Below are 13470 nucleotides of genomic sequence, written 5' to 3'. Positions count from 1 at the left end.
CGGGTTTTATGTTAAAAAATCAAACCGGACCAAAACCAGTCCATTTGAACCGATTCTGATTCAAATTTTCTAGTTTTTCAAAATTTTATTTTGGTTATTTTTTCAGATAAAAACTGAATCAAATCGAAAATAATCACTCATAAGTGACTTGTCGCTTACTATCCTTTTATTTTTAAATAAAAATAAAAGGCAATCCTTAAAAAAACATTAAAAGAAGTCACAAATAAGTGTGTTGCCTTAAGCCTGCATGCCTATCCTTTTGTTTTTTTAAAGGTACAAGCATGATAGGCCAACCATGCCTATGAACCTAAATTTTTTTTTAAAAAATTATCTTTCAAAATTAAGTCTTGATTGATTTTTTTTAATAATTTTATCTTTTAATATTTTATTAATTTTGAATTGGGCTATATAATTTATTTTGCTTTGATATTTATAGGTTTTTCACGGCGTCAAAAAAAAAATATATTTGATTAATACTCAATTTTACGAGTATTTTTTTTTTCATACAAATAAACAAAAAATAGTTTTAAAATGAACAAAGTTATTAAACCTAGTAAAATCTATCCCTCATATCATATATTTAGCATGTTACCTCAAGTTAGATTAAAAATTGAGCTTTGTAATTTTTTTAAGTGTACTTCTATAAGGTTATTGTGTTCTTAAACAAATGGCTCAACATTTGCTCAGTGCTTGATTTTGCAAATGTCAATCTTTATTAGCTTATAATTAAATAAAAAAAATTAAATTGTTTTTGAACTCGATGGAACTCATGACCAAGATCATGGTGGGCTAGTCAACTTCAGTTGATTAGAAATCAAATTTTAAAATTTATTTTGATTTACTTTCTATGAGGTTATCATAGTCTCAAATAAACATCTCGACATTACTTTTACATAATTAAATAAAAAATTCATCTATATTTTTTTTAACCCAGTAGAGTTTATGATTCAAGTTGCGAGTTTGACTAGTTAGTCGTGAAATTCTTATTGATCCAATAAGTCATTATCTCAATATTTTTTTGAAAAATTTATGTTATCTTGAAATTTTTATTAAAAGTTAAATTGTGTTTTTACTGCTCACTTAACTTGTTTTTGAACTGACGAAGTATATCATATCATGTTGGACAACTATTAATAATTTAATTTAAAATCCAATAGGTGAAAAAGTTGCGAGATTAACTGCCATCAAAATGTTATATATATATATATATATATTAACATGAATTATGAATTGTTGGATATGAATTGTTGGATAATTAAATTACATAACCTCTGGAACCTAAAGTTCAGGAAAATAAACTGATAAAAGGAGCAAGACCAAGTAGTAGGTGCTCTTTTCCTCTTCCTCTTCCTCTTCCTCCTTATCCTCTCCAAATCATAGCATAACCTTTCTTTTTATCACAAACAAACACTGCCTTTCTCTTCTAGGGCCAGGCTTTTCAAGTTCCCTACTTTTTCCTTGAAATTGTCTAATCTGATCCCCCTAAAAACAATGACCTCAACAACAACAGCAACTCAAATTCATGTTCTAACTGCAACTGGGTTCTCAACAAAACCTACCAATCTTTTTCCGTCAACAGTCTTCTTCAGCCAATCACTCACCAAAACGACACACTCCTTTGGCCTTATTGCTACAACACCAACAATTTCAAGGTTTCCTGTTTCTACCAAGGCAAAGGCCAATCCAACTGGAGAACAGAAATGGACCCATGAAGGCTCTGTCACTGAATCACTACCTAATGGTATGTTTCGGGTTCGCCTAGACAACGAAGATTTAATTATTGGTTATATCTCTGGTAGGATACGCAAGAATTTTGTTCGGATTTTGCCAGGAGATAGAGTCAAGGTTGAAGTGAGTCGTTATGATTCGAGTAGAGGACGTATTGTTTATAGACTCCGCAATAGAGATCCGACTAGTGAATGATGGGGCTGTGTCCTTTTCTTTTATGCAAGTTGTGGAAAACATTTGAATTCGTCTCATTAATTTTGTCATTCATGATTGCAAATGAACTTATTATATGGTTGTTTTTTTTTTTTTTTTTTTGTCTTCGGGGAATCGGGGGGGAATCATAGAATGGTTGGAATTGTGGGGTGAACTGGGGATTAATATCTAAATGTTTCTGTCTTGGATTTGTTCAACTTATCCAAGTACATGAAGAGAGAGTTTTAGCGATGACCAGCATTTTGCTTGTGTGCTGCTGTGATAAACATCACTTTTATCTCCTTGAACAGCTCTTTCTAGGGCAAATGATGATTGTAATATTACCAGAGTTTAGTAATGAATGCTTTGTTTTCATACGTTGTTAAGATTCCCTGCATGGTTCTGCATTGTAATGCTCATCTTTGAGGAGTATTGTTAAACTGTTGAATATGGTCAGTATTAGTGCTCTGAGGAAATGTGTCTTGCTAGCTCTCTGATTTGCCTCCGAACCTGGTTATTGTACTGTGCCACTGATTCCTTTGTTTGGACTTTGGAATAGCTTCGTTTAGTGTGGAAGTAAAGTGAAAGATGGTGTGTGACTTGATCTTCAAAGCCGTTTCTATATTTTTATGGTGATTTTTCTGCTGTTCTTGCTATGATGGGCCGTGCATAGAGTAGAAAGAATGACAGAACTATACTGGAAATCGAGGTGAGAACTTGGAGTAAAATTGAAAGTGATGATGGTTTCAGATAAACTTATTCTACAAGTTTTGGTTTGCACCATATCGATCGAGCATTTCTTTGTTCCCTTCCTTCCTAGGATTGTGTTGCCACTTGAAAACAAAATCATATGAGATGCTGTGATTCTGCTGTTGCTAGTTTTTTTTTGTTTAAAGAGAATTAAATGGGATCAATTGCTCTCTGTACAGTTCGGATGCATGCCCTTCTTTAGGCAATCGGTAACGTATTGCGAGCTTCCTTCTCTTTCTATATATGAAATAGCTTATTCATCTGGTTCTCCAATGGAGTTGAGGACATTCTCAAGCATGTGCAAGGACGTTTAGGAAGAGGTAGAGAAATGGGTTGAAATATAGGGACAACACAACCGACTTGCAGACTCCATGATTTTTTCTTTCATGGGTAGTTTGTGATCAATTGTGTGAAAAAAGTGGTCGAATTGAGGGAGACAACTCTGTCATGTCCCTCCCAATTCCCAAACCTTCGAGTTTTGGTCCATAAAACTTGGTGTTGTTCTTATGGAGATTTGAATCTTCATTTTTATTAGTGTTGTGTTCTGAAATGATCTTGAGTTCATAGCAAAATGTTTGAGATTTGATATTGTTAAGTTGGAAAACCCAACTAATTAAAAAATTTATAAGATAAAAAAAAACTACTTCATTAAGGCTGTTCCATAAAAATTAAGTTAAACTGTCCTTTCTTTATTATTTTTTTCTATTTTCTCAATTTTTTTTAATCATGACAGATGCATTACTGTCCTTTTTTTTTAAATTATGTATTTACTATGCTGCTGGGATAAAAAAAATAATTTAACCATAAAAATAAAATGTTCATATCTAGGAAAATTTTTAGTATTAAATCTGAAAATAAAGTTATTTTGAAATTTATTTCTATTAATATAAATTTTTGTTGTAAAATAAAGCTAATATGTGCGTTAATAAAATAAATTAAAAATTATATATGTTAATAAATAATAATAAGTTTATTAATCTAAATCAAATATTGAGTTAAGATGTATATATATGTATGTATATATATTAAAATACTTAATCTCATGTCACATGCAACTTTTTAAAATTTTTTTATTTGATTATAGAACAATGATTTTTTTTAAAAAATCATTTTGCATAAAAACAAAATATATATTTTTCAAATCTAAAATTAATTTTCTTATTAAAGTGTCTCTTGTATATTCCAGTGAATGTAAAGTTTTAAATTAGAATTATTATTTTGTTTTTTTAAAAAAAAAATTACACTGAACCTATTATTTTTTTTGTTTTCCCTTTGTATTTTAAAAAGCTACACTTTATACTTTTAGTCAACTTGAAATTTCAAATCATGTAAAATAACATCACTATCCTCAGTAGTTATATTGTCTCTCCACACCAGACTACCGAACAAACAGGTCCAAATAAAATTAAAAAAAAAAAAAAAAGAAAAAAAAAAGAAAGAAAGAAGAGGAAAGCCCAAATATAAGGATCTGGGAATTCAGGAACGGTTTAAATAACCTCCATAAACCCCAATTTGTCATCCAATTATTGAAATCTCATGATTTTAAGGACACCCACATCGTTATCGTTTTTTCTGTATTTAAAAGTATAGTTTTGAAATTTAGTCGGTTTTGTGGATCGATTCAATACCCAACTAACTCGGGATTGAAACCGAGCCGGGTTAAAGAAAAAACAAAGGAATGAAAAATCAGGTGTGACCCGGCGGGTTAATCCGGCAAAACCTGGCTGCAAACCAATTAACTTTTATTTATTTTGTTTTTTTTTTATTAAAACTACATCATTTTAATATTTTTTTTTTAAAATTTGATCCAATTAAATCAATGACCCGATTAAAATTCAAAACCCGAACTTTAGATTTAGCCAGACTTATAACCATGCCTCAAAGTTCGAAGCCTTTGGCACTATTCTCTTAGCTTCCATATGATTTCCTTACAATAACAGTACAATATGGATTTTTTTTAGTTATATATATTATTAATTTGCCAAGTGACAAAAAAAAAAAATCCATATATAGAAAAAACAGAAAAAAAAAAAACTAAACAATGATAAATTTTAAATTAATTAATCCAAAATCGATAAGGACACGGCTAACTGTAAAAGTAAAACGGTTGTTATAAGTCGGTGGAAACTAGTTAATCCCCAATCGATGCGGACACGCGGACTCCGGTGAAGTGTAGTATATGTAGAAGCAACGATCCCTAATATTCAACTCTTCACTTCTTCAACTAAACGATCACTTATTTCCTCTGTTAATTTTGTTGTTGTTTCTGTTGCTTTTTGCCTGAGATCTTGAAACGTGAGTGAATAAAGAAGAATGGCTGCTGCAGCTGCGGTTGCTGTTAAAATCACTGCGGTGTGGAAACAGAATTTTCAGCAAGAGATTTTTAGATTGGACGCTGTCCTGTTCAGATTTCCGGTTGTTTCATTTGATACAGAGTTTCCTGGTTTTTTTGGGAACACTCCAAGAGACGCCATTGACTTGACTCGTTATGAGGATTTGAGGCATAATGTTGATCCATTAAGGTTAATCCAATTTGGCATCACCGTTGCAGATGCACATGGCAATATCGGGGGCACTTGGGAGTTCAATTTGCAGTTCGATCTGTCGAAGGATTTGTTTGTCTCTCGGTCCATACAATTCTTGCAAGACAATGGCATTGATTTCGACAAGTTGAGAAGAGATGGGATTGATTTCCACATGTTTGCACAGTTGTTGTCACGTGTTGTTGCCAGGCATCGAAACCTTTGTTGGGTTACCTTCCATGGCTTGTATGATTTATCGCACACATTAAGGGCAGTGACAAACAGGCCATTGCCCCATTCTGTGGCTAATTTTGCGTCTCTACTTGGTATTGTGTTCGGTGACGTGGTGGATATCAAATACATGGCACGCTTTTGCCAGGGATTATGTGGTGGCGAGTTAGGCTTGACAGCCATTGCTAAAATCTTGAATGTGGAAAGAGTTGGTGGGGCACATCAAGCAGGATCTGATTCTTTGCTGACGGCTCGCGTGTACACAAAAATGAGGGTGGTATACAAAATTCACGAGACTCCTTGCATGGGCTGCTTGTATGGCATCTCAGCTAGAATTTGCAAGCCGATTGCTATGCCTAATACCAACAGGCGCTACTTTATTCCATGCTTCAGCACTGCAGCACCGTTCCAGCATTGCTTTCCTCCCTATTGTTCTGGTTTCATGCAAGCTGCTCCACCTTTTAGTCATGTCCTGTAGGATATCTTTCTTGTATGAATTTGTTGTTTGTAATTGGACAGATGCTTAATTTCCAAATATATATAAACATCTGTAATTTGGATTATTCAAGCAAGTATTTTTGTTCATTTCCTTTATTATCTTTCTCAATACCTTTTTCAAAGAAATTATTAGATTATAGAATAAACCTAAATAATCAACTTCTAAACGCAAATTCACGAGAGAAAAGAGAATCAGATTTCATCACATTTTGATGACCGTATCTTTCCCATTTATCACATACAAGTATTCACACAAAAGGAAAGTAAAAGCAAGAACAGTAAAGGCTCCTCAGCTATATGTTATGGACTCCCATCATCACCAAGCCATCAACACCCTTGCTCTCGATCGTTGGCATTGCAATCCTGTTTGTTGTCTGTTCATCTTCAAATCCTCATCCTGCACATTTAGATATTGTATAAACATCCAAGTTGATCCTGCTGTAAATTGAACTGCATCAGCCCCTCAACTCGGTTGATCACTTCCAGTCATCTGCATCTAATAACGCATCAACTCACTATAAAAGGTGTTTCTGCTGCTACAGCTTCCATCTCCAAAAACTACTTTTAATGGAAGGTTTAACAGAATTAATTACAAGTCTGGTTTGTTTGCGGTACTGTCAATTAAAACTTCAGTGAAATTAATAGAGTTCCTGTCGTCAAAGGTCCGGGAGAAGAACATAAGAGATTGCATGATGATGTGGTACGGAGCACCTCATAGAGCGTGTTTGGTAGTGTGGTAGCGGTTGTTTTTCCAATAATTTTTCGTGCCGAAATATATGTCAATGATGTTTTTTTATTTTTTAAAAATTATTTTTAATATCAGCACATCAAAACGATCCAACAAGTATAAATTACACTTAATTTTAATAAAAAAATAAAATTTAGCCAAATAGAGGTTGAACGACATAGCCAAACGGTAGTTTGAGAAAGAGACAGTATGTGAAATGGCAGCATAACGTCGTACTAAAATTTGAAGGACTAAAAAAAGAGAGGGCCTTTTTCTATAAGGAGTTGATGACTTGTTTTTTTTTTTTTTTTAATACGACAGATGAGATGTCATCTAAAAATAACTTGTCATTTTTTTTTTTATCTAGATTTTGTCCACCGTGAGATGGCTAGCAAATTAAGGTGGGCATTTGTTTGCCGTGAGAATCTATTTTTAAACTTATTTTTATTTAAAAATATATAAATAACACCTTCATAATATTTAAATATTAATTCATCAAGCTCAAAACCCAAAAAATATATATATAAAAATACAAAATCAAATTAAATAATTATTTTTTCTTAGCCTTAATATACTTTTTAGTAATATTAAGATTCAAAACAACTATCATTAAACTACTCTCACTCCAATAAATGTCATTCACATTAAAATTAACAGTTTAGTGCTGAAAAATCAATTTTAATTAACAAATTTTTCTCTTGCCTAGAATGCCATGACTTTTTCTCTGCTTTTTCTAATTTAGGGATTGAAATATAATAAAAATAAACTTTTAGATCAAAATTGAAATTATAAAAAATATAGGGATTGTAGAGAAAGAAAAATGAAATTATGAGGACTAAAAAAACCTTTTCCAAGAATTTTAGATTGTCCATTTTGTTCCTTTTATTTTACACTTTGGTCCTTTATTTCTTAATTGTTTTAATTTTTAACAAAATTTGACAAATTGTTCATTAAGTTGACCATTAAAAAATGCAATTGAAAAAAAAAATCGAGAACCAAAAAAGAAAAAAAGACTAGTGTAGCTATAGTAAAACATAGGCATTTTAGTACATTTAGTAAAATTAAAAAAATATGATGACAATCTTCCTTGGGATTCATGTTCGTATGACATTATAATAATTTCTATCTTTTAAAATGCTTTCTAATTTGTTTTATGGTCTAAAAAAAGTTGAAATTAATGTTTTTTTACATGTTTTTTGATGTGCTAATACAAAAAAAAAATTATGAAAAAAAATTATTTTAATACATTTTTAATTAAAAAATATTTTTGAAAAGAACCTCACACCACATTAGCGCTCATACCAAACTTTAATTAATCAATGATAAAAAAATATTTTAGTATTCTATAAATTATTAGAATTTCAAATCAGTCAAAAAACTTTAACATCTTTCATTTTCACCGCTCATAAGTCAAGCACTCTTGTTATATTCTATTAAGGAAAATAAATAAAGGGGTATTCAAGCTTTAATCAAATATCTTATGTCTTTAGGTTTAGGTTTAAGTTTAGTAGACCTCGAGCTAAAATAAAATTGTTCAAATTTAGCGTGTTAACTTTGAGAAAAAGCTCTTACTAATGGAGAATTGATGGAGGGACTAAAAAAATTTAATAGACACAAGCTATTACTAATTTATTTATTTAAATAAACTACAGGGACTAATTTATAATTAACTTTCAAAATTTTGATCGTTCAATTTTCTAAAGAGGCATCTATCCACCTAAGCATAAGAAGTCACAAATCGTCCACTTTAGAATCGCACGCGCCACCGCACGAGAAGCCCCGCCAAATCCCGCAACACCTGAAAAAAACTTTAAAAAACAACTAATGCAACAGCGCGCCACCACCATAACGCCACTCTCTTGCCCTAGTATCTCCGTCAAATCTCGTTAAATTAGACTCTTAAATAACATCATTTTTACACAATTGACCTTAATTAGCGCTTAATTAAATAATAAACCTCACTAAATCCAAATCCACGTGCTTCCTTTTTGTTTCCATTCACTCCCAAACCCTAAAAATCACCGATCGCAAAAAATGGCTTTAATCAGCGATGCATTACGGCAAGCCTTTATGCCGAAACACGAATACGAATGTCTTCGTGAAGAAGACAAAGCATGGACGAAATTACAGCGACCGTTATTGATTTCTACAGTGGGAATTATATGCCTAGTGATATTTGTTTCGACGACAGTGAGTTTTAAAATTGTGTTTCCTGGCGATAGTGGGAAGAGACCCTTTTGTAGCGGTAACAGATTACAGCCATTGCCGATAAAAAATGGTGGGAATTCAGATTTGTTTCCTGGAGCGTTTTATTTGACGGATCAGGAGACTGCTGATTACTATTGGATGGTTGTTTTTGTTCCCTCCGTCATTGTTTTCTTGGCTTCGCTTGCCTATCTTGTTGCAGGTATGCATTTTTTTTAACTCGTTTTGTAGATTTGGTTTCCGTTTTTAGGTGAGTGAGGGTGTTATTAATTGTGGGTTTCAATGGGATTTGGTTAATTTATGGTGATTTGCTTCTAGTTATAGAATATAATGCAACTGTACTTCAATAAATGGTTTAGATATCAGTTTAAAATTTGGTTTAGCTTTCAGTGTATCAACTAATGATAATGGGTTATTGTAATCGTGCATTTTGATGCTTAAAGTTACTGTTTAACAAAATGTATCAAGTATGAAAAAGGAAATAATGAGAGTATGGCCAATTGCGTAATGTGATAATACAGAATGCTTTTCAGAATAATTGAAAGATTGATACCAGAGTAAACAAGATCTCCATTTCTTGTCTGTTGTAGTTATTAATCTCTGGCGTTGTGTTATGTGTTTAGACTTGAGAGGTACAGTGGATTAAGTGTAATCCTGGTCAGTCCTGGACAAAGTGACTAACTAACATGAAGTGTGGAATATCAAAATTTTTTTACGGACTGATATTGATATAGAAATGGGCCTGGGATAACTTCTTGATCATAAAAAATACTCCGATAGTTAGTGACTTGGGTGTCCCTGGATTGAGAATTAATTTGTTGTGTTCCTTTTGTTTCTGGTGTTAAGGGTGGAATATTTGAGGTTGGGTTAGTTGGTTTCTTGTGTTCTTTGATATCCGGAATCTCATGGTTTTATGCATGGTGCAGGGATGAATGTTGCTTATTCTGCTCCAGCAAGACATGGATGCTTGAAGGTGGTTGAAAATAATTACTGTGCTTCAAAAAGGGGTATGCTTTAATTGTGTTGACCCATTGATGTAGAATCTAAATGTTTGCGTTGCATTATTATCATTAAGGGTTTTACATTGTCTATACATGCCATTTTAATTCTTTATAGGACTAAGTTTGGTGATTTTGGTTTTAGGATTATACTTACAAAGAAGGAAACAGATAAATCTACACACTTGTTTTTGTAGTTTTTTTTTTTTTATTGGTGTTTGAGGTGTTGGCTGCTGCTCTTGTTCTGAATAGTGTAACTAATGCATTGTTGGTAATTGCGATCTCAAACATACCAACAATGCTGATGATGAAAGGTAAAAATTGATCCATGAGAGCCACAGTAAGAAAGGGGAGGAATTAGTAAGTTTTGCCAGAATATCACTTGTACTCTTGTCTTCCTTAGCAACCGAGGTAGTTGTCTTTTTTACCTGAAATCATATGATATACTGGTTTGCTTTCTTTAGTGGCTTCACTATGCCTTTTAAGTTCTGATTCATACAGCACTGGGTTGCTAAGGAGATGAGCAATCAAATGGGCAATTGGGTTTTTGAAGTTATTTAGTAAGGCTTTGGTGATGGATGATTCATGCATCAGTGCATTTTGGGATCAGTTAACTCCTATGGTTTTGCTTTGTTTTAAGAATTTTTACACGGTTTCCTTTGCAATGGGGGCTCCTTAAGGCTCTGTGATTGCCTCTGTAGTCAGCAGCTCTATCATTCCTTCATTTTCTTTACCATGATATCTGATCATTAATATTTGTACCAAAGGGATTAGGGGGGCTAAAATGGAGAATTATTTCCCCTTTGTGATCTAGGCACCAGAAGATCTGCCAACTCCTTTCCCCTTGGTACATTTGGGTGATGGCAGCAGTTCTGGTGATTGGAAAACTTAGGACAAGGCCTTAATTAGTCGGATCTAGACATTTTCAGATTAATGGTATCTGGGCTTCCTTTTCTTCTTTTTTCCATGCAAGTCCATTTCTTAACGAGTGTAGTAGTGCCTTGAGGAAACCTGCATGATCAGATACTGAGTGTGATGCAATCAAGATGTTTTATTTTAAAAATTGTAATGCATCATAAATCAACTTATTTTGTAGCTATTTCTCATATATTTATGAGATGTAAATGATTTCACTTCCTCCATACCTTTTTTTTATAAGAGATCAAGAAATAAAGTTGAGGCAGCTGACTGCATTACCACTGATTAGTGCAATCAAAAATCTTGATGAAGTTAGAAATGGAAGAAACAATAGGTTGACAGGCTGCAGCTGAAATCGATAAAATAAGGATGTCTTGTCAGACCATTGCGTACTGGAATTGATTAAAAGAATTAATCAGAATGGGACCGCCATCTTTTGATTTCTGGTCTTCTTGAATAGTCTTTATCATGGACGGCTGGCTCTGTACATTGCATGCTGGAAGCCAATCCTGGTCTTAACACGTTTTTTTCCTTCTTCCTTTTATTTTCCCATTTTGTTGAACTGATTGCCATAGTATTGCAGGAAAGTGAAACAAAGATTAACTTGCCCTTTCAGCATATTCATGATTTTGTTTTTCTGTATGTTATGTAGAGGCGCTACCTAGTTGTTTAATTGATTTGAGTATCTTCTAACTGTCGTTTTGATATATAGGTGGGGTGCGTTGTCTATCCATTTTGAATGGTGTCTTTGCCATTATCTTTGGTCTCCTTGCGCTGTTTCTTGGTTCAAGCCTCCTGACACTAGGGAGTAGTTGCTCATTGCCTTTGTTTTGGTGCTACGAGTTTGCAACATGGGGGCTAGTCATTTTATACGCGGGAACCGCCATCTTCTTAAGAAGGAAAGCTGCTCTAATTCTTGATGAGAGTGATTTTGGTGGTCGAAACTCGGGCCTGGAAATGTTGGAAACCAACACCTTGGTGGTCACTCCAAACGTGGAAAGGCGTGTTAATGAAGGTTTCAAGGCTTGGATGGGTTCGTCCCTCTTATCATCTGATGAAGAAGATGAACCTGAAAGTTATTCAGAATCACCTCACATCACTCGCACTTCATCTAACAGATAAAGAGTATGATCTTGAAGCCAAGTGGCATTGGTGAGTTTTTTGCAGGGTTTTCTCAAGTACAGCATCAAGAATGTCTGGATCTTCTCATGTTGACTGATTTTCTATCAGAAGTTTGGTTGCGGATACTGTGACGAGATGAATGGCGAGCGTGACATTTTTGAAGATGACGTCCATGTGACTACTCGTTGCCCTTGGCCTTTTAGGTAGTCATCGTAGATTGTAGGCTGTAAATAATTCAACGGCGATTTCTCTTCTGATGTTGTGCGCCAAAGTCATGGAAAAGCAAGCATTTACGTTCCCCTAATGTTAATGATTTGATTAAGGCCATGTTTGGTGGTATTGCAGCATGCCCGTGTCTTAAAAATAAAAACACTTCAATTTTTTATTTTTTTTCTATTCTTGTATATTTAAATTATTTTAATATATTGGTATTGAAAATAATTTTTAAAAAATATTATTTTAATATATATAAAAAAAACATTTTAAAAAACTATACATTTCTTTTGACACCATCACATCGTAGACGTCAGCTGGTTTTTAAATGTGTTTAAGAGTGTGGTGGTGGTTTTAAAATGTTTTTCATTCTAAAATATATTAAAGTAATATATATATCTTTTAAAAAAATTATTTTTGATATCAGCAAATTAAATTAATTTGAAAATATTAAAAAAAAATTAATTAAAATTAAAAAAAAATAAATTTTTTGAAAAAATATTTTCAAAATACAATGGCAAACACTTCTTTATTGACCAAATTTGTTACCACCAATGATAATTCAAATGTGTTTGTGCTTTGCACAATAAGAGCCATTTGTGTCATTTTAAAGGGAATACCTCTTGGCTTGGATTGGTTTCACTCGCATTTTCGTGGGTTTTTGTTATTAGGAATTAATTTTATTTTATAATATTTAATTGATAAATAAATTGAATTTATATATTTAGAAAAAATAAATTTTAATTATATTATTTTTTTATATTATTCTCATTACTTTTATTTTATTTCTTCAAATGTTTTTTTTTTTTAAAAAACAGGCAAATGAGTATTTTGAAAAAAAAAAATAGTCTTAACGTTAAATTTTTTATTTTAGAATGGTAAATCAGAGAGGTTAATTTCTGATTTATTTTCATAGTATTTTTAAAGATTAAATTTTATTTAAAATTTAATTTTTAACATTAAAAAAGATTTTAAATATGAGATTTCATTATCATCTTTAAATTAAATTCAATTAAGATTACTCTAAACATGTTGATGCTGTTAACTTCTAATTATGTCTGACATTTAAGAGCTTTTGTTTTATGAGTTGTATGACTAGGTTGATTAAACAGGACTGGGCAGCTTTAGTTTTATGATCTGTGAGTACATGTGTGGTGATTCAATCTATTTTTTATATTAAAATTTAAATAATTTTTATTTAAAATTATATTTTGATATTTTTGAGTTGTTTAAATATATTAGTGTAAAAAATAAATTTTAAAAAATAAAAAAATATTATCTAAAAATATTTTCAAACAAAAAATATTTTAAAAAACAATTATTAATACACTTTTAAATTGTTTGCTTTTCTGGTGTTATTTGCCAG

At 32.2% G+C, this 13470-nt stretch overlaps 2 protein-coding genes across 2 annotated transcripts; both read left to right on the top strand.

Moving 5' to 3' along the window:
• Positions 1–4716: 4716 nt before the first annotated feature.
• Positions 4717–5901, top strand: LOC118051278 (putative CCR4-associated factor 1 homolog 8). The gene has a single exon (XM_035061908.2). It carries the CDS (start codon positions 4984–4986, stop codon positions 5899–5901), a length of 918 nt encoding a protein of 305 aa, XP_034917799.1. The 5' UTR covers positions 4717–4983.
• A 2487-nt stretch (positions 5902–8388) lies between these two features.
• On the top strand, positions 8389–12279 carry LOC118051038 (uncharacterized). Its single transcript, XM_035061545.2, has 3 exons — positions 8389–9055; positions 9780–9860; positions 11482–12279. The coding sequence occupies exons 1-3, from the start codon at positions 8683–8685 to the stop codon at positions 11889–11891; spliced, it is 864 nt and encodes a 287-aa protein (XP_034917436.1). The 5' UTR covers positions 8389–8682; the 3' UTR covers positions 11892–12279.
• The last annotated feature ends 1191 nt before the right edge of the window (positions 12280–13470 follow it).

The sequence above is a fragment of the Populus alba genome, chromosome 18 (genome assembly GCF_005239225.2).
Source record: "Populus alba chromosome 18, ASM523922v2, whole genome shotgun sequence".
Lineage (NCBI taxonomy): Eukaryota > Viridiplantae > Streptophyta > Magnoliopsida > Malpighiales > Salicaceae > Populus > Populus alba.
This window is presented reverse-complemented; position numbering and strand designations above follow the sequence as displayed.